At 37.3% G+C, this 27211-nt stretch overlaps 1 protein-coding gene across 2 annotated transcripts; it reads left to right on the forward strand.

Annotated features, from left to right (window-relative positions):
* The first annotated feature begins 3300 nt into the window (after nucleotides 1-3300).
* Nucleotides 3301-24923, forward strand: LOC103719355 (probable LRR receptor-like serine/threonine-protein kinase At1g56140). 2 transcript variants are annotated; one of them, XM_039119037.1, is made up of 24 exons: nucleotides 3301-3702; nucleotides 5175-5358; nucleotides 6837-6908; nucleotides 17051-17122; nucleotides 17224-17295; nucleotides 17467-17538; nucleotides 17839-17910; nucleotides 17991-18062; nucleotides 18591-18662; nucleotides 18787-18858; nucleotides 18955-19026; nucleotides 19137-19208; nucleotides 19308-19373; nucleotides 19698-19763; nucleotides 20193-20237; nucleotides 20328-20392; nucleotides 20518-20897; nucleotides 21570-21771; nucleotides 21852-22022; nucleotides 22123-22241; nucleotides 22808-23018; nucleotides 23189-23420; nucleotides 23539-23689; nucleotides 23991-24923. In XM_039119037.1, exons 1-24 carry the CDS (start codon nucleotides 3582-3584, stop codon nucleotides 24378-24380), a joined length of 3123 nt encoding a protein of 1040 aa, XP_038974965.1. In that variant the 5' UTR covers nucleotides 3301-3581; the 3' UTR covers nucleotides 24381-24923. The 2 variants fall into 2 exon arrangements, with proteins under 2 accessions (XP_038974965.1, XP_038974966.1); XM_039119038.1 differs by lacking the exons at nucleotides 3301-3702; nucleotides 5175-5358; nucleotides 6837-6908 and having other exon boundaries at nucleotides 17062-17122; nucleotides 17232-17295.
* Nucleotides 24924-27211: the final 2288 nt, after the last annotated feature.

The following is a 27211-nucleotide window of genomic DNA, read 5'->3' on the forward strand; positions in this document are numbered from 1 at the left end:
CAGAATCTCTCTTTTTAGATCAGCATCCCTGGGCACACATAATCTACTGCCAAAATGCAGAGTACCATCCGGGTGTATTCGGAGTTCGGGTCGTAACCCTCTCTCCACATCATTTCTAAGCTGACATAAACGTGCATCTGTCTGTTGAGCAGCTTTTATTCTTTCTATCAAGGTAGGTTGCACCAACAAACTAGCCAACATACTTCCAGCACCCTTGGTAATCACCTCAATCTGCATCATATCAAAATCTTTCAAAATCTGCTTCTGAGTGGTAAGCAAAGATATGGAGCCCACTGCTGACTTCCTACTGAGAGCATCTGCCACAACATTAGCCTTTTCCGGATGATATTTGATGCTTAGATCATAATCTTTTAGTAGCTCAAGCCATCTTCTTTGCCTCATATTTAATTCCTTCTGAGTAAATATATACTTTAGGCTTTTGTGATCAGTAAAAACCTCACAAGGCTCACCATATAGATAATGTCGCCAAATCTTCAGAGCAAAAACCACTGCTGCCAACTCCAAATCATGTGTCGGATAGTTCTGCTCATATGGCTTCAGCTGTCTAGAGGCATAGGCTACTAATTTATCATTCTGCATTAGTACACAGCCTAATCCTTTCTTAGAGGCATCACTATAGATGATGAAACCTCCAGTACTGGTTGGCAAAGTAAGAATAGGAGCAGATACCAGCCTTTGCTTTAGCTCTTGAAAACTTTGCTCACAATCTTCACTCCATACAAACTTTGCTCGTTTCTGGGTCAAACGAGTCAAAGGAGTAGCGATCCGAGAGAATCCTTCCACAAATCTTCTATAATAACCAGCCAAACCCAAGAAGCTTCTGATTTCAGTGACATTAGTAGGACGAGGCCAATCCACCACTGCTTCTATTTTCTTTGGGTCTACTGATACCCCTTCTTTAGAGATTACATGACCAAGAAATGCAATACTATCCAGCCAGAAATCACATTTGCTCAGTTTGGCATATAATCTATTCTCCTGAAGAATCTGTAATACCACTCTCAAGTGATCTTCATGTTCTTCTTTGCTCTTAGAATAGATCAGTATATCATCAATGAAAACAATAACAAACTGATCCAAATACTGCTTAAAGATCTTGTTCATCAGATCCATAAAAGCAGCTGGCGCATTGGTTAGTCCAAATGGCATAACTAAAAATTCATAGTGCCCATACCTGGTTCGAAATGCAGTCTTCGGCACATCATCTGCTAGGATTTTCAATTGATGATACCCAGATCGCAGATCTATCTTGGAGAAGACTTGGGCACCTTGTAGCTGATCAAATAAATCATCAATCCGGGGCAGAGGGTATTTGTTCTTCACTGTCATCTTGTTCAACTCCCGGTAATCAATACACAGCCGCATACTTCCATCCTTCTTCTTGACAAATAGTACAGGAGCTCCCCATGGTGAAACACTCGGGCGGATGAATTTCTTCTCTAGAAGAAGTTCCTGTAGCTGAACCTTCAACTCTCTCAGCTCTGCCGGGGCCATCCGATAAGGAGCCTTCGAGATAGGCCCAACACCGGGTAAGAGATCGATCCGAAAATCAATCTCTCGATCGGGAGGTAATCCAGGTAGATCATCAGGGAATACTTCTGGATACTCTCTCACAACAGGGATATCCTCTAGCCTTGTTTCTTTTGTAGTGTCTACCACACAAGCTAGGTAGGCCTGACACCCCTTTCTGAGGGCCTTCCTTGCACTCATTGCAGAGATAATGTGCAAAGAGGGATTCTTAGTGGGTGCATCACCCTGATAGAAGATTTCCTGTTCACCAGGTATCTGAAACACTACCCTCTTGCCAAAGCAATCAATGTGAGCATGATATTCAGACAACCAATTCATACCAAGGATGACATCAAAATCATACATGTCTAACAGTACTAAGTCAGCCAAAAATTTTCTGTCCTTTATCTGAATTATGCAGTTTTTATGAACAGAATCCACCACTACTGTCTTCTTGAGAGGAGTAGCAACAAGTAAAGGCTCATCTAACTTATCAGGCATAAGATGCAAGGATGCAGAGAACTTGGAGGATATAAAGGAATGTGTAGCGCCAGAATCAAATAGTACTGAAGCATCAACAGAGTTGATGGGAATCATACCTGCCACAACTCTGTCACTGGCACTAGCATCCTGTTGTGTCAGTGCGTACACCCGTGCAGCTCCTCTCTGCATCTGATCAGTTGGTCTAGAAGGTCCAGATTCAACTTTCTTTTTGTTCGGGCAATCTCTGGCTATGTGTCCTGGCTGCCCACATATAAAACAGGCTCCCATCCTCTTCAAGCAAGGACCAGAATGCATTTTGTCACAGTAATAACAAGCCTTAAATTTCTTCTTCTTGTTAGGAGGGCCTTCAAAGTTTCTTGGTCGGTTCATTAGATTCCTTGATGTCTCGGCCCTTTTCTGCTCACCTCTTTCCTTCTCTGATTTCTTCAGATCTGCTTCTACCTTCAGTGCTCTCTCCAGGGTCTCTCCGTGGTAAAAATCAGAACTGACAACCGGGATCGAATTTCATCCCTCAAGCCTTGCTCAAATCTATTAGCCTTGCTTCTCTCAATCTCTATCATCTGAGGGCAGAACCGACCCAGCTTAGTAAATTTGTTGGCATATTCTAGCACAGTCATATCATCTGTCTGCCTCAGAGATAAAAATTCATTTTCTTTAAATATTCTGACTGACTCAGGAAAATACTGGTCATAAAACATCTTCTTGAATTCCTCCCATGTCGGTAGCTCGTCCTCTAGTCCACATAAGTTCACATCGGAAAGACTCGTTCCAGAGCCTGGGCATATGAGGCGGGTGTCTCCTAATCCTGCAGACGCGTTTTGGGTGGAAAACAAAACCGGGGAGGAGTGAAGGACGCTTGCGTGAAGCTCCAGAACCGGACAATATCTGGCAGGGGAGCCCCGTGTTCCCTCCTCATGTGGCCCCCACGTGGGCACTGGGTGCCTCACGTGCCTCGCAGAGGCGGGGGCGTGACATTTGGTATCAGAGCCGAGGACGGCTCTTGTCCGATGGTGGGAAGGGTGTGAGGCCCAATAGTCCCACATCGGAAAGACTCGTTCCAGAGCCTGGGCATATGAGGCGGGTGTCTCCTAATCCTGCAGACGCGTTTTGGGTGGAAAACAAAACCGGGGAGGGGTGAAGGACGCTTGCGTGAAGCTCCAGAACCGGACAATATCTGGCAGGGGAGCCCCGTGTTCCCTCCTCATGTGGCCCCCACGTGGGCACTGAGTGCCTCACGTGCCTCGCAGAGGCGGGGGCGTGACATTTACAACCCTGGTCCCATACACAAGCCACTTGCAGCATGGAACCCTTCAATATAATCAGCACTCCTGCTTGGGACCATGGATCTGAATGCACTTGATACAAACAAAACCGACCACTCTTCATCGGTGTGCTTAAAAAATATGGCTCCACTTGCATCTCCCAAACAAGTTGTAAATTAAGTGAGGTAGAACCTTTCCCCCACCTTCTTATAAGAAACAGGACATGATGCCAGCAAGAGCCTCTGCAGGGGTTAGGTTGAGTTTTCTCCATCAAAGGGAGGGAAGATGGTGGTGTCAAGATCTCCAACCAACACCCAGTCGCAAGCCTTTCGGTTGTTCTTCATCCTCTCTTTGTTGCTCTTTGCGGAGAGAGCCACAGCTCAAGCTAAGACAGATCCATCTGAAGGTATGTTTGCCTTCCAAGGAAACATTCTTCTTACAGAACTTTTCTTCATCTTGTAGATTCTCTGCTTTCTAATAAATTTAAACTTCTGAAGGGAAAAGATGATTATAGAGACACTCAAAAATAAAAACAGAATTTATTGATTGTTGAAGAAAGCAATTGATCGATATCAGATGATTTCATTAGATTTCTCTAAGAAACTATGATTAGACTAAAGCTCTCTCTCTCTCTCTCTCTCTCTCTCTCTCTCTCTCTCTCTCTCTCTCTGTGTATTTGTGTGTGTATGTTCTCACTCCTGTGTTAACCTTACAAGAGATCCTCGAGCCAAAACAATATGCTATCTGATTTAAGGGAACAATTCTAACACCTTGAATAAAATTCCATTTTTTTGCCCTTCACTGGTGCCATCTATTCATAAAACCAAAAGGGGCAAGCCCATAAAACAGTATGTGGTAACTACTTTCTCTAGGCTGCATAAACATCCATTTTTTTATATAGTTTATATGTAATTATGACACCATCAACAACCTTTGAATTTTAGATATACCTACTGAGGCTAGAAAGGATTAGAAGGAACAAGCTTAAAGTGTGTGTGGGTGGGTAGTAATGAATGGGAGATCTATGGTGCTAACAATGCCACGAGGAAGATAACTTAAGAAAACAACAACTTACCTTTCTGAAAATAAAACTAAACAAAAACTAATTTTCCAACCTCCAATGAAAATTCTACCTACTGCTGCCCCTTCAATGGCTGATATAATTTGACCATGACATTTGCCCATTTGCCTCCTCGAGAAGAGTGCCAAGTTTGTTGGCACAACAATATTCCCCTTATAAATTAATTATATATCATAGGGCGCCATAACTAAAATATACACTTAATGGAGTAATTAGACTTTGAAAATTTCTTTCCACTCCCATCCATGTCAACATGAGCATTGCAACCCTAAGCAAGACTACTTAAATACATGGTTCTAAAATATCGACATCCTTCCAAGTCATAGGTGGCCATTTCTGCACCTCTTTTTTATCTCTTTTTTTTTTTGATTCTGCTGGCTGCACTCATGTTAGAATGGTATGAGTAGCTGTTGTAAAATATATACATATATATATATATATATATATATATATATATATATATATATATATATATCAACATCCTTAAAATAATAAAATCTTAGTTGTCACTGTAGCTAGATGTGCCATGTCACCTATCAAGTGGATTCCTTCTTTGTTTTGCTAGGCGGCATTCAACTTGGAGGGCTTTGTTCTCTTGTGCGAATGGCATCAATAATTGTTCATACTTAAAAACCCAAAGTGGGTCCCAAAAGCACCAACTTCTAATCCTTGATATATTTTGGAAATTCAAATCATGTGATTTTGTGGTGCTGTCACGTTAAAAAAGTCTCCACAAACAACGGCGCACGTTAGGTTTGTCGTATGTTTTTTCGCTAATGTGAGCGAGGTGGATGCAGTGCGAGCGTTGAATGCGATTTTGGGGAGGTGGGGAAAGCCGGCGGCGGCGGCTTGGAACATCAGCGGCGAGCCGTGCAGTGGAGCCGCCATCGACTCCACCAACTTCGACAACAAGGATTTCAACCCTTTCATCAAATGTGACTGCAGCAACGATAGCAAGACCACATGCCACATCACCCAATTGTATGGCCCTCTTACTTAATTTTGAATATTTTAGAGGAATCAATAATATTTTTTTATCAATAAAGTTTTGAAAATAATTATAAAGTTAGGAAACTTAATTTTGTTATCAAAATGTTTGTTGCAAGCTAGCATGCGGATTGGTGTCATCAGGGCAATTGGCACTATAATAATGCTCTACTTTTTTTTGTTTTGTTTTTTGTTTTATTTTTTTGTCTATAAATCCATTTACCTTACGATCAAAGGAGGGTTTTGAATTGGTTTTGATGGCTGAAGGGGCTTACTAGTAATGTACCCTTTGCAAGAGTTCACCGTTGGATCGCCCACCCTAGAGATTTCAAAGCGCTTTAAACTTTATCGTCCATCCATCTTCACATATGTCAAAATAATGAGTGGATGATTCAACAGTGGATTCATACGAAAAAAAAGGTTTTTTTTTTTTTTTTTTTTGCAAAAGATACAACTTATAGGTTAGAGAATATGGCACTATAGGACCGCCCTTGCTGTGTGTGTCATTTATCGTATTTGTGTGGGTAATGCAAATATAGCCTGCCATATCATCGATCGGGATCTCAAGGCTACATTTGGATGCCGAGTAGTTAACTAGGAGAATAATATATTAATTTGATTAATAACCATTTTCTCATCAAATAACAATGGATTAGAATTATTTATTTGATTGACATTCTAAGGTTAGTGAGATAAAATGTGAAAAAATGAAAAAGTAAAGAGAGAAAAGAAAGCTCAGGTGATTAAATTTATTTCACTCACATAAAAAAAGTAAATTGGATTAACTTTCTTGTGTATTGATTTGATTAAGTTTCACACGCTATTTGGGCTCTTGATTTGGCTGGTTAAACTTATATCTAGTAATCACCTGGACGAGACTGTAACAGATTCAGCACTAGTAGGTTTGATTGTGGTCTTCTCTTGGCTCGAGCAAGAGAAAAAAGCCATATGGATTCCTGGATGCTGCTCCTAAATGAGAGCCCCTGTTAACTATTTCTAGGGCACAGCAAGCATACCTAGGATGCTTGCCATCTTATTTGACAATTCATCACTTGCATCTTATTTCTTTTATACTGTCTCTCTATCCCACCGAATACCAGAGACCGTAAATCCAGATAACCTATATTTCTTTTATGATAATTTTTTAGGTTACTTAGTATCGGCATGTGATAATTGAGATCTACAAATGGTTGTGCCCTTTGATTCACATATGTATATGTTCAAGTACATGCATGCGCATATATATGCACACACTTACATGAGAAGGTACGAGCACATACGGATGCACATACATGCATGTGGATACATATGTACATGCACGCACAAAAAAAAAGTAAAAACAAAAATATGATATATAGCAGTATAGGGTACTGGTGAGAGGAGGCATGTATGATGTATCAAGAAGTACAATATTAGATGGTCAATCGAGCAGTTATTTTGTAATTTCATACTGAAGCTTTTGGTTTCTTCAGGAAAGTATATGCTTTGGATGTGGTTGGTCCAATACCAGAGGAGCTTCAAAATCTCACATACCTTTGGAATCTGTAAGCTTGCTTGCTTACCCGCTCTCTTACAAATTATATTCTTTTTGCTTAGATATAATTTAGATTTGTTGACACTTTGATGTTGAGCAATCTTGAAATTAATAATCAAGATACCATGGACTCGGAGGCAGGGGTACAATGAAGCCAAGTTTGATCGAGCTTGGCTCTAATCAAACTTGATTTGAAATTAATTTTGAGTTTGAATTTTGAGATCAAGTTTGATTTGTTTATCATTATTTCGATCTCAAATTGAACTTAACTTCAAACACTGAACATAAGCATAGTTGAGCAACTTGATAATCCTATTGAGCTGAAATCAATTCAAACTTGAATCTAGTTCTGTTCGAGCATGATATGTAGTTGGACTCTAGTTTGATTTCAAGCCTATATAGCATTTAGCTGACTCAAAAATAAATAAAATACATTAACTAAATCATGATCTAATAGTTCATTATCTATATAACACAAATATATTCTAGTCTTTGATTTGAAATTAAGTTCGAACCTGTTTTTTCCAGTTCAAGCTTTATTTGAGTTTTTCTCAAGTTGAGCTTTAGCAGAGCTTGAGCTACTTAGTTTGTTTGATAGCCTTAATTAATAATTAACATCACAATTTTATAACAAGATCATGGTCTCAATTTTGTTGTTGTTAAAAGAGTTTGGATGGACCATATTACCTAGCAAGCCAATGCCTTACATCATTTAACACAATCAACAACCAACAAGTACTACACCTAATTACTCATCAAAAATTGATTGGTTATTAAATTTTAAATCTCTACATATCGGTTATGCATTAGTTAGTATTGACAGGCACAGATTTCAAATCTTAATACATCCATTATCTGAGTTAGTGGCCAAGACCTAAATGAACCGACTTCTTGATTTATCTCGATCCATATAAATCGTAGGGAAGTTTTGAGCAAAGCAAGAATTTTTAAGATCTCCATGATATTTTTGGACCAATATATTGAAATTTTGGTTGATTGGTAAATTCAAGATTAAAATTATATTTAAACATCAAAATTTAGATTTATTAGTTAAGAGAGTTTATTTAAGAAAGTAACAAAAAAATATCAGTTAATATGAATAGATCATGTTGATCGATATCAAGGATTTCATCAATTTATATCGATGAAGAAAAAATGGGCTAAAACAACCTCTCAATCTTGTTTGTTTTACACACCAATGAATGCTCTCCATTGGCCTCTCTAACATATGGTTGAGGGATTATATAACAGCCCTGAGATAAGTGATGTGGCAGCTATCCTAGCTTGCATAATTATTTATGGTATCAAAACTCATGCTTACTAAAGAACATTATATAGGTACTGGTAAAGAAAGAGATACATGGTGACCTTCAACAACCCTGGATATATGTGTCATTTTAATTATATATGACACGAAATCCTGGGGTCAGTAGATGCTTACGGGGAGACCATGTGTCTCACTTTCCTTTCTTTCAATTATTACAACTCTCCTCCATATTTACTATCTAATAAGTAGCAAAAAAATTCATAAACTTAAAAATATGATATTTTTTTTGTAAATTTAAAAAATTAAATACACATAGAACATGATCATCTCTCGAAATACTTGTAGAGACCCATACATCCTAGATGACATAAAATAGTTGCTGAGGAGCAGTGGAGCCTTATCTGATGGACCCCATCATAAGCGTACCCAAATAGTGCCAATGATGACCAGATCCTGCTCTATACATCCTAAATCATGTATACATAAACCGATGGATTTCTTATTCGAGAATAACCATCTCATATATTGTTAGCATAATTTTAGAAATTACATAACAACCAATATCAGCTCATTTTTTTTTTTTTTTTAGTGTGATCCTGTATCGGATGGTACAATTTTCTTTTGTTAGCATAATCCTGTATCGGTCAGTATTATTTTTCTTTGTTAGCATAATCTTGTTAGAGTAATTTTAGAGATCATATAACAACTTCTATCAATGAGTATTATTTTTTTTATTAGCATGATTATATATCAACCTATATTATTTTTCTTGTATGGAGTCTGTACACAAATATATATAACCTCTAAGATATACCAAATATGATAGAATAGAGAAATAAAATCATTTTTTATGTCTTTTTCTTTTATTTCTCTCTTCTTCTGCAAATATTTTAATATGGTATCAGATCTACTAATCACCTAATCTGTCGTGAGCATCTCTTCCATCTTTGTTGTGGTCATCGTTGCCATGTCTAGAGGCTTTGAAGACTCCCACTGCCGATCTATGTTTCTGGATGAATCAACACCCGAAAATCCTCAATTTGTTAGTGGATCCGCAAATTTTCTATTTCCCCTAAGGCTGCAATGACCCGATCCAATCCGAATTTTAGGACCCACGGGTCCAGGTCGGGTCCTAAAATTGGATCTGAATCATTTTCTGGGTCGGGCCTGGGTTCACCAAACAGACCTGACCCGACTCGAATAGACTCGAAGAGAGAGAGAGAGAGGGGAAAAGCAAAAGACAGTTTTTTTTTTTTTTTTTTTGGTGTGGGTTGTGGTACTGTTGGTCAGCGTGGGAGGATAGGAAGTTAGCACCAAGCATAGGTTCACAGAATCCAAAGGAACGTCGGCCCGTCAGGAGTCTCTCTCGATCTATTACACTGTTGATACCTCTGGTGTCTCGGTAGCTGCCTTTTTTTTTTTTCCTTCTGTTTTTTGGTTTTTGTTTCTTTTAACTTTTGAAGGGAGAAAGTGAGGGAACACGGCAACTGAATATGGGTCATGTGCCAGTTTTCTGTAATGGAATTGGATTTTGGAAGAAGGTGTGGGATTTTTCTTGTCCTCGTGAGAGGGGAGCTGGGAGACACCGAGTTCCGTCCAATCAGTCATATAGATAAAAAATAGTGTGATATGAAATTTGGCTTATAGACCGACTTAGTTAGTAAGTTATGGGTCATCTGTTCTGACTGAAGCTCAATTGCAAGTCTTTCAAGTCATGGGTCACCCAGCACCCCATAATTATGATATGACCAAATTAGATTTGCCCAAATTTTTTCCCAAAAGCACAAAAGAATTGGACCCGATCGGATCCGAACCCGACCCGACTCAGATCCGGACCCGACCCGAACCCGACTCGCACCCGACCTGATCTTCAACCGGATCGGGTCCAGGTCCAAAATTGGGACCCAAACAAAAAACTGGGTCGGAGCGGGGTCACCTAGGACCCGACCCGATCCGACCCATTTGCACCCCTAATTTCCCCACATATCTTTTATTTCTGGTAATCAAAGATCCTTTATTTTTTAATGGATCCGCAGCTCCTCTCCACCACTTTTCTTCTAAGCTTCAGATCTTTGGTCGTCTCTCCTTACTGTGGCTCGGTCCCTTTTTCTCCATCTTCGGTTTCATTTGTTGATATATATTTCCAGATGAATCAACACCCGAAAATACTCAATTTGTCAGTGGATCCGCAAATTCTCTATTTCTCCGCATATCTTTTATTTTTGGTAGTCAAAGATCCTTTATTTTCTAATGGATCCGCAGCTCCTGTCCACTACCTTTCTTCTCAGCTTCAGATCTTCGGTCGTCTCTCCTCACCATGGCTCGGTCCCTTTTTCTCCATCTTCGGTTTCATTTGCTACCTCTAGCTCTTTGACCATCCAGTTTGAAGTCTCTTACTCCTCTTCCATGGTGCCTCCGTCTACGAGAATCATCGACCTTCGATTGCCTTTTTTCTGAGCTCTGTCTTTGCTATAACTATTATCTTTTATATGTCTTCTCACTGCCACATCATTAGACAAGTCAATCAACCAATGCTCCTCTTTCATAGTGCCTCCGTCTGCAAAGATCGTTGACCTTTGGTTGCCTTCTCTCTGAGCTCTGTCCTCGCTGCAGCTGTCATCTTCTATGCGTCTTCTCGCTGCCACATCATCAGACAAGTTAATCAGTTACATTGACAGATATATCAGTCTGTCACGTCAGTCGGACACATCACTCTGTCATATTGGCTTCTGAATTGTTATGTCAACTTTTTATTTCCTATATCAGCTTCTAAGCTGCCATAACAGCTCATGTTCTATCATATCAGGCTCTATGCTGCCACATCAACTCTTGATCTACCACCACATTAGTCTCTAAGTTGTTATTTCAGCTCCTAGTCTATCATCTCTTGATTTAGTACGTCGGTTTCTAAGTATATTCATGATTTAGTTTCCAAACTCAAATGGGCACTTATAGTACCATCTTGAGTTTGAGAGAAGATGTTATCATAATTTTAGAAATCACGTAATAATCTATATCAGCCCATATTATTTTTTTTTATCGGTCAGTATTATTTTTCTTTGTTAGCATGATCTTGTATTGGTCAATATTCTTTTTCTTTGTTAGCATAATCATGTTAGAGTGATTTTAGGGATCACGTAACAACTTGTATCAACGAGTATTATTTTCTTTTATTAGCATGATCTTATATCGGTTTATATTATTTTTCTTGTATGGAGTTTGTACACAAGTATATATATCTCTTGAGATATACCGAATATGATGGAGTAAAAAAATAAAATTATTTTTTCTCTCGTTTTCTTTTGTTTTTCTCTTCTTCTATAAATATTTTAACATATATATTAGTAAGATTCTTAATTAATAATTGCCATGAAAGGGGAAAACGAAGTTGCTCGCTACTGTTTCAGCACCCAACGAGTTCCCGATTGTAGAATTTCATGGTAGAGACGTAGGAGAAACATGAGTTTTTAGAAACCACAGCTTATTAGTCACATGTAAATATGAACATTTAGAATTTCTTCACTCTCTCAATGTTAAAATTTAATATAAAAACAGTTCCAGGGGAACTCTAATATCTACATAATATGCAAAAGGGCCTTGAAATTGAGGGGAGATCTCCTTACATATTCCAGCTTGGGCAACCAAACCATATGCCGCTTCTCTCTTACTTTGTTTGGTGCAGAATTTTATAGTAGAGATGTAGGTGATCTAAGTGTGGGAAACGAACAACAAAGTTTTCATCTCCACGTGTTCAAGGAGTAGTGTTAAGGGCCTTGAGATTCTAAAATAACTGGTTGCTCTCAACACTGGCAACATATATACTATCAAAAATTTTCTTATTTTCTTTTTGGGTAAGAAGATGTTATTACATATTCATTAGCATCAAAGTATAGCAAGTCACGAAACTGTAAAGTTTCACTCAAGAAAATTTTCAAATTATTAAGTTAATATTGTGACACCTCGAATACAATACCAAGGTCCGAACACGTAACACGATCGCACACTTTTTAGGGTAGAGCTCTAGAGAATATTATATTATAGGCGTGAAAATTTATCACAACCTTACTATCCATAGACCAAAACGATTTCATTTCATTACAAATAACAAAACTGGTCCAATTATAAAATTTATTCATCTAATCAGTATGTTTTATCCATTCATCCCTTTCTAATATGATCCCAACTATAGCCAAGCAATCATAGCCAAGTATTAAGCTACATGCAGCCTGCAACTCTAAATAAAAAAGAGAATAGGGGGTTGTGAGTTTTACAGCCCAGTAAGAATTGCAAACTGCTACACCATAAGTAATAAAAAAATAATCAATTAGCAATACTAGATAAAATAAATATTGTATCAATACTCGAAAAGCTTGTACAAATAATATGTACATAAGTTCTTATTATCATCTTTTCAAAAAAGCATATATATATATACATATATACATATATACATATATACACATGTATACATATATACATATATACACACACATGTATATATATATATTTCAAATATAACCAATTGTTCAACAACAATTTTTAATGTCATATCATCTGTTTCTCATTAACTTGATTTTTCATATTTCTTATCAATTATTTTCCAGCTATAGACTAACCAAGATCATAACCCAGTCCAAGATTGATAAATCTATGCATAAGCTCGTAGAGGCTATTCTGCGCATAAGCTCGTAAAGGCTATCCTACATGTAAGCCCGTAGGGGCTATTCTATATATAAGCTATTCCATGCGTAAGCCCGTGGAGGCTATCCTATACGTAAGCCCGTGGAGGCTATCCCATGCATAAGCTCATGGAGGCTATCCTACGCATAAGCCCATAGACACTATCCCACGCGTAAGCCCGTCAAGGCTGTCCCATGACGAGGTTAATCCAAACTATATCTCACCCGTCAGATTTACATGTTACTCTTATCAAATCGATTTCTACTTATACAATAAATTTCTCTCAAATTCAATGTATCTTTGTTCACATATTTATGTTTTAAATATTTGATACGTATAATAAATATACGAATATATTTGTACTGAAAATCATATAAAACATGCCATCACATGCTAAGCCAAATTTATCAATGTAAATCTCACGATGCAAATCTAGCATTACAAACCAATATATATATATAATCGGTGATCCACTACAAAGATTCTTAGCTCGATCGCAATCCAACACAGCTACAACGCTACCAATCCACACTTAACTTATCCAGTTAATTTAATATCAATATACAATTAACTTATCCCTTCACAATCATTAGCAATGTTGATTAATTAATTTCTCACTAATTTCATAATTTTAGAGTTCCATTATTTGAATTATCCACATTCTCTATCCTTCTTTAATTGAAAATTAAAATAAAGGTCAGGGCCTTACCTTGATTTAGAAACTAAGGTATAAGATCTCATTGGGTTTCTTCTTATCCAGATGACTATAGCCCCAATACAAAACCACGACCAACTTTATATAGAAAGAAGTATGAGGCCAGCTAGATGACAATACCTAGTAATTTGTAACTTAATCCATCTGATCAAGGAATATATATCCAATAAAAAAAAAGATAATATATCAGGGGTCAATTATGGGTTCAATGGTAGCGGACAACAATCGGGGTGAAGGAAGGATAGGGTTGATTAGATAGCAGCATCCGATCATCAGAGTCAGTTTGCTCTTGCCAATCAAACCAGTCAACTCATGAAACAAGAATCAGGATACAATGTAGATAGGTCAATAAAGATTGATAATAATAATGATGAAATTCAAACGTGCTCAGTAAGTGCTATGGTGGAGGCCAATATGCTGTATGGCTACCCGAGGTGATCACAATGATGTCCGTCCTAGACCCTCTACGGGGTTGACCAAAAGAGCACAAAGGGGAACAAAGGAGAGAGAAGGATTCTTCAGTTAGAAGCATACAGAGAGGAAAAGGAAGAAGAGAGAAGAAAAGGGAGGAATCTATCTCCTTTCTCGAAATAGGGGAGGTTTGTGATTGATTGGAATGGATGCAGCCTTGGCGGTCGGCCTGATATTCAATCTTTGGTGATAAACACGACGGCATCAAGACCCACGTTGGTCGGTGATCGAGGCTCGAATATGGTAGTAGAGCATGCTAGAAGCTTGATCGAAGCTTCGGCAAAGACCTCGACCTCAAATCATGGTGAAGAATGCAGAGAAAAACCAGAGCAAACAGGGCATTGGGTCTTCATCCGAATATGGTGACTCGCCAGTGAAAATTGGGCTAATGTAGTCATTGATGATGGCTAAGGAATTCTAGAATAAATATATAAGAGAGGTGGGGTTGATTACCTTGCTCCGATGAGGCAAATCGACAGTAGTTTGTTGAGAAATATCGATAGAAATTAGGGACACTTCATGCTTGTCACCAATGATTAATCGAGAATTAGAAGTGGGATCACGAGAGAAAAGAGAGGAGGGTGTTTTATAGATCGATTTTCATGGTCTCGTCGGTTTTTGGATCGCAATGAGACTCCTAGTCTCCAGCATAATTGGGGAGGATGAAGACTCCCAGCTGGTGTCTTCTGCGCTCCTCCCTCACGTGCATTGCACGTTTGAAGCCCAAGGGTCTAAGCCTCTTTAGGCCGGCCCACCAGCTCATGAAAATCCTGGGCTATTACAAATATAATTTGTCTAAGGCTGAAAACAGATCGGATTTAATATATCTATATTTATATCTATATTTTTCAACAAATACAAATACAGATATAAATAATAAATAGATATTAAAATTAATATTTATATTTGTTCTAAACGGATATAGATACGAATTGGATATTAAACATATCCATATTTGTTATAAATAGATACATATTAAATATATCCATATTTTCTTATCCAAATATGGATATAAATTAAATACTTTTTTGGATATTAATTAAATTTTAGTAAAACTTAATGATAAAAACTAGCAATAAAGATATGATTCGAAAATATTCAATTAAAAAATTTAATTTTAAAAAGTATTTATCAATAATAAAAACTAACAATTTCATAAAGGATATACTATTCAAGGTTGCTTGTCACCAAAGTAAACGAGATTTATGGCGCCTCTAAGGTGTTTCACGGCTACTGCTAATTGCAATCGCCAAGTAGAAACTAAGAAGTGGACAGAATCTTTAAAATCCTGATTATTTGAAGACAACGAAGAGGAAAAAGAAACGAGACGGATGAACAAAAGGTTTGAATCTTTGATGATGGTTATCTGATATTTGGATTCCTTTTAGTTTAAATTTGGTTAATCACTTAATTGGTTTTTAGATTTAACTTAACTTAAATTCGAATCCAGAAAAATCAGGTATATATGCATCCGTATCAGTATCCAAAAGCTTTTGAATTGACTATCCAGATTCATACTCAAAATTGATTGAACCAAATAAATAGTATCCAAATCTAATCTGAATTAGATATGAAGATGAACGATTATAATCTGACCTTCTTTTAGCTCTAAATTCTTAAAAAGCTACCCAATATACCATATTGTTTCCTATATTGTTTCCCTATGTTCTCTTAAGTCCTCCTCCTAAGGTGGACGGCCACTATCATATTAAATAAAAATTACTCCGTACTTAAAATGTAAAAATCATTAAAATAAAGGAAAGAATTCCGTCTCACATGCGACACTTTTTTTCATCCGTACAGCAGCCAGAGAACAAGCTACGAACTCCAAATCCTACTCTCATCCACCAAAATCAAGATTTTTTAATTCCCGACACAATATCTCTCTGAATCATGATCTTGATTAATTTCAATCAACATGATAAGTGAAATAAAAAACTCGGTTTAATTAGTAATTTTAAAATTAAAATTTAAAGTTTGGTAATATCTCAGTTTTAAAATATTGATCAATATGAGCATATTGTATTGATTAATATCTCAGATTTTATCAACTTATATTGATCGAGATAATAAAACCGAAATTTCGACCTTTAAATCACGAAATCAGCCCTGAATTATATATATATATAAACCCAAAAAAGAAAGCAAGGCCCTGTCAGAACCCAGAAGCAAAGCATCAAACTGGACAAAAACCATTCTCTCCATTAAAAAGATGCAGATAACCCTAACAAGATCTACTCCGAGTTTCTAATTTATATAAAAAACAAAGAAAAAGAGTGAGGAAAGAAAAAGATCGCCATGACCACCACAACGACCAAAACCCTACACTGTCTTCTTTTTCTTCTTGTTCTTCTTCTTCCTCTTCTTTTTGTTCTTCTTGTTCTTGCTCTTCTTGGTCACAGCGCCGGCGCCGCCCCCCCAGATCCGGTTACTGATCTCGAAGGAGGCGGTGTTGAAGGCCCCCCCGGCGGCGCCGACGCGGATCTTGTAGCGCTTCTCCTCGTAGCTCCGCCGGAGCTCGCGGATCTTGGCGAGGACCTCCTCGCCGGTGAAGGAGGAACCTCGGAGGGCCCGGGCGATCCGGCTGAAGAGGGGCACCGACGGGTCGAAGGCCGTCGCCGCCTCCTCCGCGATCTCCAGCGCCGCTCGCAGGAGCCGCACCTCGTCCGTCTCCGTCCACCCCTTCCGCCTCTCCGCCGGACCGTCGCCGCCGGCCACGTGCGGTGGGGAGGACGACATCTACGCGTTGGGACGTGCGTGGCGGTAAAAGCAAACAAAAAGGATGGGTGGAATCATTTATAGTAGAGGTGGGGTGGTGGGCACGTGCGAACTGCGTGGTTTGTCGCAGCGGGAGGTTCGTTTGATGGAGGGCTGTGATTCCATTGGATACAATCTTGGGTTATATTAGTGCCTCTTTTTCACGACCACTCAAAACAAAACTCGGAAATCCCACCCAGAAAAATTTGGGGCACGATTCAGGTGGTTCCAATTTCTAACATGATGGTCTTTCTCATTGCAGGAATTTAGCCCAAAATTACCTGACTGGTCCGTTGCCAGCATTTATTGGCAATTTGACTGCCATGCAATACTTGTAAGATTCTCATCTCTTTATTTCTATTTTTTGGTGGGGCTTGCAAAGTCAATTTTGAAGGTAACTTTCCTCTTCTCATCTGGTCCCATAATCATCACTAGGAGTGTAGGGATTAATGCATTGTCAGGTCCTATACCAAAGGAACTTGGGAAACTTCAGAAGCTGCTATCACTGTAAGAAATCTTTCCTTTTAATCCTTGGTAAATTTTGTTTTTTACTTGTTCTTCTATATTATGATGACACCATGGTTATATTGCATTTCTTTCTGAAGATTAATGTAATCTTTACAGAAACTTGGAAAGCAGACAGGGCTAAGTCTATTTATCTTTTACTCTTTTTCACAGGGGTATGGGTACCAATAATTTTAGTGGTCCACTCCCTCCAGAGCTTGGGAATTTGACAAGTCTAGAACAATGGTTAAATCTCTATTACTGCTTTAATTTTTATTATCTTGCAGTCAAGCACCACATTTCTTTTCTTGGTTTTCTTGTGCCATTATAGGCAGCAAAATATAAACTTAAGTGAACTGGCTGATGCCCCATCTGTAACACCCCCTCCACTGCCTAAGGGAGGTTCTCTCTGTTTGAGTGCTGGGTGGTGCATCTCCTAGTACTTGACCTTGGCAATTTACATTGGGTGGGTGGGGCTTCCCTCCCCTTCTCTCAAAAAAATGTGAATATAAACTTAATTCCATTAATCTATTATCTTATGTGCAGGTACATGGATAGTTCTGGAGTCAGTGGTGACTTGCCATCCACATTGTCTAATCTCAAAAGCTTGCAGATCCTGTAAGTCCTAATAAATAATTTTTGAGTATTTAGTTGTGGGCAAGATTAAGTGCCTTATAGAATTCTTCTTGTATTTTCAGGTGGGCATCAGACAACAATTTCACAGGCAAAATACCTGAGTTTATTGGGGGCTGGACAAACCTAACCACTTTGTAAGATTAATTACTAGTACGTTCAGTAGTCATTCTTTAACATTACATGGTCTATTTCTAAGAAAATATACATGGTATTATTTTCTCATTTTCATAAAATTCACTCCGACACACCATGATGTCTTTTCTGCAACGAACGCCTTTGCAATCAATATCATATTTCGTCCACTGAGCAGGGTGAATATATCCTCACAAGGTCATAATGTACTTGCTTTTCCATAATTACTGGGCAAACTATTGGTGATGGATTTACCATGAGCTTAAAGATGTTTCCGACTATGTCTTGTACATGTCGAAATATATTAATGTTTTTCTGATCACTGGATAATCATCACATATTTTCCATGACAAATATAGCTCAGTGTAATTATATACAGGTTATTCCGCTCACATAGAGAACACTTTCAATGCATTCCATCTAATCTTAATTTTGAAGTTTGGTGAAAAGAAACTTGCTGCAAGAAGCATAGCATTTTTTTTATATATATAATTTTGAATTACTATCTAATCATGCAATTTATCTTGTAGGAGATTCCAAGGCAACTCTTTCGAAGGTCCAATTCCTTCAAGTTTTTCTAATCTCGTCAAATTGAGTGACTTGTAATGTCTTGTAGCTTCTTGTCTCTATAAGATGTTTTTGTGATTTCAATTAATATGTCAGTGTGATGACTTGCAGTCAGCTTGCATGATTATCCAGCTGACAACTACTCATTTTATGATGCAGAAGGATAGGTGATATAATAAATGGGAGCTCTTCTTTGGGCTTTATTAGTAATTTTACATCTTTGACAACCTTGTAAGGCCACATGGTTTTTATCAAATATTTAAATCCAATATTGTACTTTATTGTGCTCTAAAATAAATCCTGCCATATGATGTTTTCCTTGCCCAGGATCTTAAGGAATAGCAAGGTGTCTGATACTATTCCATCAAACTTTGCACAGTACCCAAAATTACTGAAGTTGTAAGAACTTTTTGCGGCACATAATTTAAGTTAAACAAGTCCCACGACAATCTTTATGTGTTTTTTTTCGTTACTGCTATAGTAATTATTCTTATTACCCATTTCTTCAGGGATTTGAGCTTCAACAACATTACAGGCCAACTCCCTCAGTCGCTCTTCAATTTAAGCTCACTCAACTACTTGTAAGAATGTCTTTAAACAGATAATCGATCCATTCCTTCAATTAGATTTCAACTAACATATTAACTTTTCTACATTCATTATAATGTCTCTCCATACAGATTTCTGGGCAACAATAGCCTATCTGGAAATTTGCCGACTCAAAAAAGCACATCACTTATCAATATGTATGTGCATCTTGTTTATTTCATCTGAACTGATGCAAGTTGGCTAACTTTTCTATTACATGAGAATTAGAGTAATTAACTCATTTCTGTTAAATAGAATTCTAATGCTTGTCATATTTGTTTTTTCAAACTATAACTTGCATTCAGCTGATGAAAGATTGTTCCTTTCAGTTTTCTTGGTTCTTTTTTTCTTCTTTTTGTCTTAACATGTTTTTCCTTATTGTTATATAGATATGCGAGGTTAATGTTGTTTGATGAATAATGATATATTCTGCTTCCTCTAGAGTTTGCATTATTAGCTCTAAACTCTGTCTTTCTCTGCAGAGATTTATCATACAATCAACTTTCAGGACAATTTCCTTCTTGGGTTAGCCAACAAAATTTACAGCTGTACGTTTCATATTTTTAATGTGGCTCAATATTTTATAACTAAATTTTGAGCATATATATGAATATGAGCAATAGTTTCTGCGATTAGCATGAAAAAAGCCATACTATATTTCTTTTTACTCTTTTGACTAAAGGGAGGATAATTCCACCCTTAAATAATGAAAGAAAAATAAAACATTAAAATTCAAAAATACAGGCTAGATTTAAACATTGTTAGCTTTTTTTTTTTGTGAGAAATATGGTAGTAATGTGTTACCACCAGTTTTGAACAGCTTAACAGCTGTTGGCCAAAATTAGCTTTTCCTGGATTGCTTTTGTCCATGGAACTTTTTTATTTCTCACAATAACCACAGGCTAATAGTGTTAATTAAGTGGCTAATAATGCCTAGATCTTCCGATAATAAAGTCCCTTCGCTGTATTTTCCACAGGACCTTGGTGGCCAACAATTTTGTGATTGATAGTTCCAACGGCAGGTAGCTACCACTATTTAGCACACACTGTAATAAATTTCATGATAAGAACTATTTCATTCCCAAGTGTCACTAAAATCATTTCATTTGCAGTGTTTTGCCTTCAGGATTAAATTGCCTTCAGCGAGACATACCATGCTATCGTGATTCTCCAATATGTAAGCTATACTCCTTTAATTTTTTCATTGTTGCAGCTCTTAATTATGTTACAGAGAGAGCATACCCTCTAAATAATTACCCAAAAAGAGTCATGTTTACCATATTTTTTTTCACTTAATTACAGATTCTTCCTTTGCAATAGAGTGTGGCGGTAGTAAAACCATTACAGCTTCTGATGGAACTGTTTATGAAATTGATAATGCCACTCTCACCACCGCATCATACTATGTGACCGACACAACTAAGTGGGGTGTTAGTAGTGTTGGAAGCTTTGCAGACTCTTCAGGTGCTAACTATATAATTAACAGCTTAGCTCAATTCCAAAATACTCTGGATTCAGAATTGTTCCAAACTGCAAGGCTATCGCCATCATCCCTGAGATACTACGGGATTGGGCTTCAGAATGGAAATTACACTGTAAAGCTGCAATTTTCTGAGACTGCATATCCCAATCCACCTACATGGAAGAGTGTGGGAAGAAGGGTTTTTGATATTTATATACAGGTAAGAGAATTAGATGTACTGTGTCATAAGTTACACAACTTATTTTTTATGATCAGGGAAAACCTATAACAAAATCAATAGATTTTATGGGTTCAGCTGCTTTGCATGAAAATTAGAATCATATAAATCATTACTTAACAATGTGAGCAAGAATTCCATAAAAAGGAATCACTCTGTTACTATGATTTCTAGCACTTATTTTTTTTTTACAATACTGATTCAGTACTGGTGTAGAAACTTTTTTTATTGTGTCTGAATGTTTTGGTAAAGTAATATGCATATTTTTACTATACAAATCGTGGCCCTTTATGTTATGCTTCGCCTTATTTATGTGATTGGTTTTTCAATTGTCCTTTTGTCAAACCATTATGATACTCCAATATAAATGGGAACTTGAAACTTGATCATGATATTTGTTGCAATTAGAGAAATTCAAAGAAGAAGAAATCAAAATGCTTGAATTTGATAGTACTCAGTGGAAAAACCTAAAATGGGCTGTCAAATATAACTTGTTCTTGAATGCGTATGTGTGTTTTTGAGAACGAAAATGCAAATGTTTTTCTTCAGGTTAATGGCAACAATGCACATTTCAGTCAATATGGACTTTTGAACATCTAGCATAGTCCTGATTTTGGTTCTCTTTCCCGCATTATTGGTTTTCTAATGTTCTAGGGGGCTCTCCAAGAGAAGGACTTTGATATAAGAAAAGAGGCTGGTGGGAGCTCTTTCGTTGCTGTTGTGAAGGAGTTCACAGTTCCAGTAACCAAAAATTTCCTTGAACTCCATTTCTTTTGGGCTGGAAAGGGTACTTGCTGTGTGCCTATGCAAGGATACTATGGTGCATCCGTTTCAGCTATCAGTGTTTCTCCTTATGGTATTCAACTATATGGTTTGTATAATGAATATTTTAAAACATTGGGATGCCAACTTCTAATTGTTCAATATATTTTCCAGATTTCACTCCTACAGTACCTAACAAACTACCAACTCAGAGTTCAACCAAGAAACATACAGGTTTGATTGTGGGGATCGTAGCTGCTTTTGCTGGTTTAGGATTATTGTTGGCTATTTTTGGAACTTTCATATGGAGACAGAAGAAAAAAAGGCTAAGCATGGAGGATGAAGGTATAAACTTCTGCTAGATATAGATCAACAGTTACTTGCATCAGGAGTGAATGTAATCATTGAATGTAGTGAACTCTGTGCTTCTTTCAAAATGTTTCAGAGTTGTTAGGAATGACCACCAGACCAGACACTTTCAGTTACGCAGAAATGAAGGCTGCTACGGATGACTTCCATCTGTCAAATATGCTGGGAGAGGGAGGATTTGGGCCTGTATTTAAGGTTAGTTTGTTTGTCATTTTATTGTTGTATGAAACAGTTTATTATCAACTGGCCTCTTAATTTGACTATTTTAAGATTCTCTTTCGAATCCAGAAAAGGAAAAAAAATACACAATAGTCAGAAGAACAAATACTAGCATTTCATAAATATAAGTGCCTGTTGTGTCATTGTTGTGGTCTTTTGCATTTTTGTTTCTCTACATATTAGCGAAATACCGCATGGAGATTGATGTCGAAGATGGCAATTGCACAAAACTTTTACTATTTCTTGCTTCTATATTCACTTCTTTTTGAAAGCAATAAACCTTTGCTACCAAAACCTCTAAATATTTTACAAACAATTTCAAAAAAACAAAAGGGGTTCATCATAGATGTTGTTTAGTCTATCTCAATTTTCTAGCTCATTAGGCCAAATGAATGTATCCATGAGTTCTCTTGCTGCACTTTTCATGATCTTACTGATTTGTCATTAAACAGCCCGCTAATAGTCATCGTAGGAAAGAGGATAAAAATAATTTTAGCATCAAGATCCATCATAACTATATATTGACTCAATTTTTTGTGTAGGGTAAACTGTCTGATGGGAGAATAGTGGCTGTAAAGCAACTTTCAGCAACATCTCACCAAGGGAAGCGCCAATTCATGACAGAGATTGCAACTATATCTGCAGTACAACACCGGAACCTTGTGAAATTGTATGGTTGCTGTATTGAGTGTGCCAAATGGCTCTTGGTTTATGAGTACCTAGAAAACAGGAGCCTAGACCTAGCAATCTTCGGTATGCTTTATAGACTTGATCGCTCAAATTTCCTTTCATTTTCACAGCTGTAGAATTTCTGTATACATATTTAGGCAACGGGTTGTCCAACGGATTCAATCCATCATTCATTCATGCTTTCCAGTTTCCAAATTTCAGAATTCATGTACATGATTGTGGTCTCATTGCAGGGAACAGTAATTTGCACCTTGATTGGCCTAAACGCTTTGAAATATGTTTGGGTGTAGCAAGAGGTCTAGCATACCTTCACGAGGAATCAAGTGTGCGTATCGTCCATAGAGATGTCAAAGCCAGTAACATTCTCCTTGATGCTGATCTGAACCCAAAGATATCAGATTTTGGTCTAGCTAAGCTCTATGATGATAAGAAAACTCACATTAGCACAAGAGTTGCTGGTACAATGTAAGGGTCACTGTTCTTTCCACTAAAGTCATTCTTACTTAACAAGCTATCATTTATATGTTTTTCATTTATTAAGTGTACTTGGACACTAACTAACAGTATATGCTGTTTGATTAAGTGGTTATCTCGCACCAGAGTATGCCATGAGAGGGCATCTTACAGAAAAGGCTGATGTGTTTGCATTTGGGGTTGTCGCACTCGAGATTCTTTGTGGACGGCCTAATTCAGATTCAAGCCTCAGCGAAGAGAAGGTCTATCTTCTTGAATGGGTATGTTGATAAATTTAATTAACTTACAAGAATCTTATGGTCATGATTTGCTATTGTATATTTCTCTGTAATAGGCATTCTTAAAGGCTAATTACATGCCCCATTTACCAAGAGAATTCCCCAAGGGCACCATAGGATGCACAAGATTATCTTCTTCACATATCCAACTAATTATGCCTTTCTTTGATTCTGGCAAATCAACAATACTTTTTAAGTAACCAATGATCATATATTCAAATTTTGGTTGTAAGAATCTTTGAGGAAGTATCTCTCATAGCACTCGTCAATTGTTATCTCGCAGGCTTGGCATTTGCATGAAAACAAGCGTGAATTGGAAATGGTAGACCCTAAACTTACATCCTTCAACAAGGAGGAGGCCACTCGAGTTATTAGTGTGGCTCTTCTTTGCACCCAAGCATCACTCATGCTGCGGCCGACCATGTCAAGGGTGGTGGCGATGTTGGTAGGAGACATCGAAGTGAGTGAGGTCACAATGAAGCCTAGTTACTTAACGGAATGGAAGGATATTAGCAGCAGCTTTGCCACTGGCTACTTCTCTGAAACCTCAACCCAACGATCTGCAAATGACCAAGTTAGCATGGCATCAAATGCAACCATATCACTAGAAATACGCAGCGAAGCTCCTCCCTCCCAACTACTGATGGATAAGACCATTAGTGAAGGAAGGTGATTGTTGCTTGCCTGTCATCCTAAATCATGATGCTTTTGTTTGGGCAAATCTTGAGAAAGAACCAGCAAACCCTGATGCTTATGTCCATATCAAAATCATTTTTCCAGTATCTTGAGTTTTTATGTAACTTCTGACTATCAAGTGTTGGCCTTAAGGCTTGTGAAACCTTTTTCACCAATCCTGTCAACTTCTCCAAACACTTTCACATAGCTTTCATTCACATTACTCTAGGTTTTCTTCTCCTCTTTTCTGAATCTTCAACACAAAAGCAAGCTTCTGTCTTTCCTTGGGCCATCTCATATTTTCGTGGTTTTTGTTCATAACATCCTGAGAGTTCAGTCATTTTCCTCGAGTACTGCAACTTCTATACCTTGTTTGATGCACTCAGCTATTATAAGAGAGTATTCTGCAACTAGCTGTTTTTTATTAAAATTTATCCTTGGGTGATGTACTCTTACCTCATTGCATATTTTGTTGTAGATATAACATCAACAAGCACTATGTATATTGGATTTTCTGAGTACTTATTTCCCATTTTTTAAATGAGGGATTCTGTTGATGCTGACCAGGAGGGAATCTATTAATTCTGACCAAGAGTGCTTCTTCCTTCCCCATTATACCTCCATTAGAAATCTTTCCATGATTTATGAATTAAATCATTTTGGCAAAAATATAATTAACTGAAGCTTATAAGAACATGTGGTGAAGATCATTTAGGATTTTGCTCGGGTTGCCTAGACTTGTGAATTATATGTTAATGAGAAAAAGGATCAGAGGACAATTAAGTTTTATTGAATAACACCGACTGCTAAGAGCTATTCGGGAGTATTGCAATTCTGGCAAAGTAGGTTAATGCGTTTGAGCACTTAAAATTGAGGATTAAAGAAAAAAGAAAGAAAGCAAGAAAGAAAAGATGATTATGATTTGGATTCTATTCCATGGATTCCTAGGATCAAGCTATTATTGCTCTAATAGCATCATGAGCATTTCAATTCCGGAGAAGTTTGTTATTAGAATTTATCATACCTAAGATCTTGGTGACTTTGAAATGGCTTCATAATGGGTGGAAAGAAAAACTCGGCTCCAGTATTGGACCATAAAACAGCTAGAACTTGTAGATTTATATGATATATACTACATTGTATTATTGGGTTAACAATGATGCATCTCAAGTTGAGCTGAATGATGATCAATTCAAGAGGAAACATCTTATTTGTGGCTTCACAACAAAGATGACCATTATCCTTCACAAAATTGCTAAGATGAAATTCCCTTAAAGAAAGAGAATAAGAAATTACCAAAAAAACAGAAATATAGCCGGTCTGACTCTCAGAGTTCGATGTAGACGTGAACCCCTCACAAGGTTAGGTCTGAGGTAGGAATCCCGATTTTTTGTACAAGCACTAAAAACAAGACCTCGACAAGTCATGCTTGGGGTGAAAATTTCCTCCTATTTAGTCACCATTTGGGTCTAAATCTTTGTAGTATTTAACAATCTAGTTTATCTCGGTCGAACTCATATTATTTAATAATCTAGTTATGTCTAATGTGATAACTGTTTGATCCAAATTATATATACCATCCAGTTTTCAGGGGTGTGCTCTTATATAATGAATAAAGTGGATAAGAAAAAGAAAAAATTGCTCACCCTCACAGCCACCCACCATCCCCTGGCCCAGAGCAAGTTGCCTCGCTTATAGATTATGAACCTTCATGCTTCACTCAAGCCTCCAAAAGTGCCAAATGGAGGGCAGCATGAGATGCATTACATAAGTTTAGGACATGGCCATTAGCCTCCATGGCTTCTCGCATGAATGTCGTCTATCACATTAGAAGATGAGCTGATGGTTCTCTTAAACAGTATAAAGTTCGCTTGGTTGCTAAAGGCTCTATTAATAACCTATTAATTGACATTGGCTTCCATGGTACACAGACGTATATTCATATATGTCCGCATCATATTCATATATGTTGATGATATTATTGTCGTAAGAAAAAATATAAAATCTTTGCATCACTTTATCAAAAATCTTAGTGCGCAATTTGCATTAAAAGATCTCGATCTTCTATACTTTTGGGCATTGAGGTACATCCTGATTGAACCAGGATTTTTTTCCCAAACCAAATATTCCCTAGATCTTCTTGCTTGATCACCTATTATGACAATATTAATGCCATTAGATTCACTTTAAACCCCATCTTTGCCCGAACTAAGCATATTGAAGTTGGCCATCACTTTGTCGAAGGGTAAAGTTGTTCAACATGATCTTGATGTTCAATATATGGCCTCGCATGACCAAATTACTAATAATTTCACAAAAGATCTATCATCGCACCAATTTCGATTTTTGAATAGCAAGCTAATAATGTGTATGCACCACCCATCAGCTTGAGGAAGCATGATAGATCCCAAGATTAAGGTAGACAAAATCCCAAAATCAAGCTTACAAAGAAGAAAGATGAGCTATGGTTGTTTGGACAAGATTCAAAAATCAAGATTTTGAAGATGGAAAATCAAATCAATCAAGGAAACAAATAAAAAAATGTACTAAACATGATTGATTTATTCTTTACTAGTTTATGGTATATTCCATATATATATATATATATATATATAATTTATAATTTATACTTATGCAGGGTTAAGAAACTCAAAATAATATCTTTTAACTAGCCTTTTAAAGTGAGATTCTAGGTTTGGACAAAATGAGTAATCACTTCAGGGTAAATAATACCTTTCTAGTAATGCTCCACCGCATAAGAAGCAGCCTGGTTGACCCGAAAAAAAAAGAATTATATTTATACTAGAATTGTATGATCCATCCAATCCG

The sequence above is a fragment of the Phoenix dactylifera genome, unplaced genomic scaffold (genome assembly GCF_009389715.1).
Source record: "Phoenix dactylifera cultivar Barhee BC4 unplaced genomic scaffold, palm_55x_up_171113_PBpolish2nd_filt_p 000478F, whole genome shotgun sequence".
In the NCBI taxonomy this organism is placed as follows: domain Eukaryota; kingdom Viridiplantae; phylum Streptophyta; class Magnoliopsida; order Arecales; family Arecaceae; genus Phoenix; species Phoenix dactylifera.

Excerpts from the sequence above, each read along its gene's own strand:
- LOC103719355 (XM_039119037.1), top strand. The coding sequence starts at position 3,582 with ATGGTGGTGTCAAGATCTCCAACCAACACCCAGTCGCAAGCCTTTCGG. Across the intron at positions 18,663-18,786 it reads CTCGTCAAATTGAGTGACTT|AAGGATAGGTGATATAATAA; the intron begins GTAATGTCTTGT and ends TTTATGATGCAG. Across the intron at positions 20,898-21,569 it reads TTTTTGATATTTATATACAG|GGGGCTCTCCAAGAGAAGGA; the intron begins GTAAGAGAATTA and ends CTAATGTTCTAG.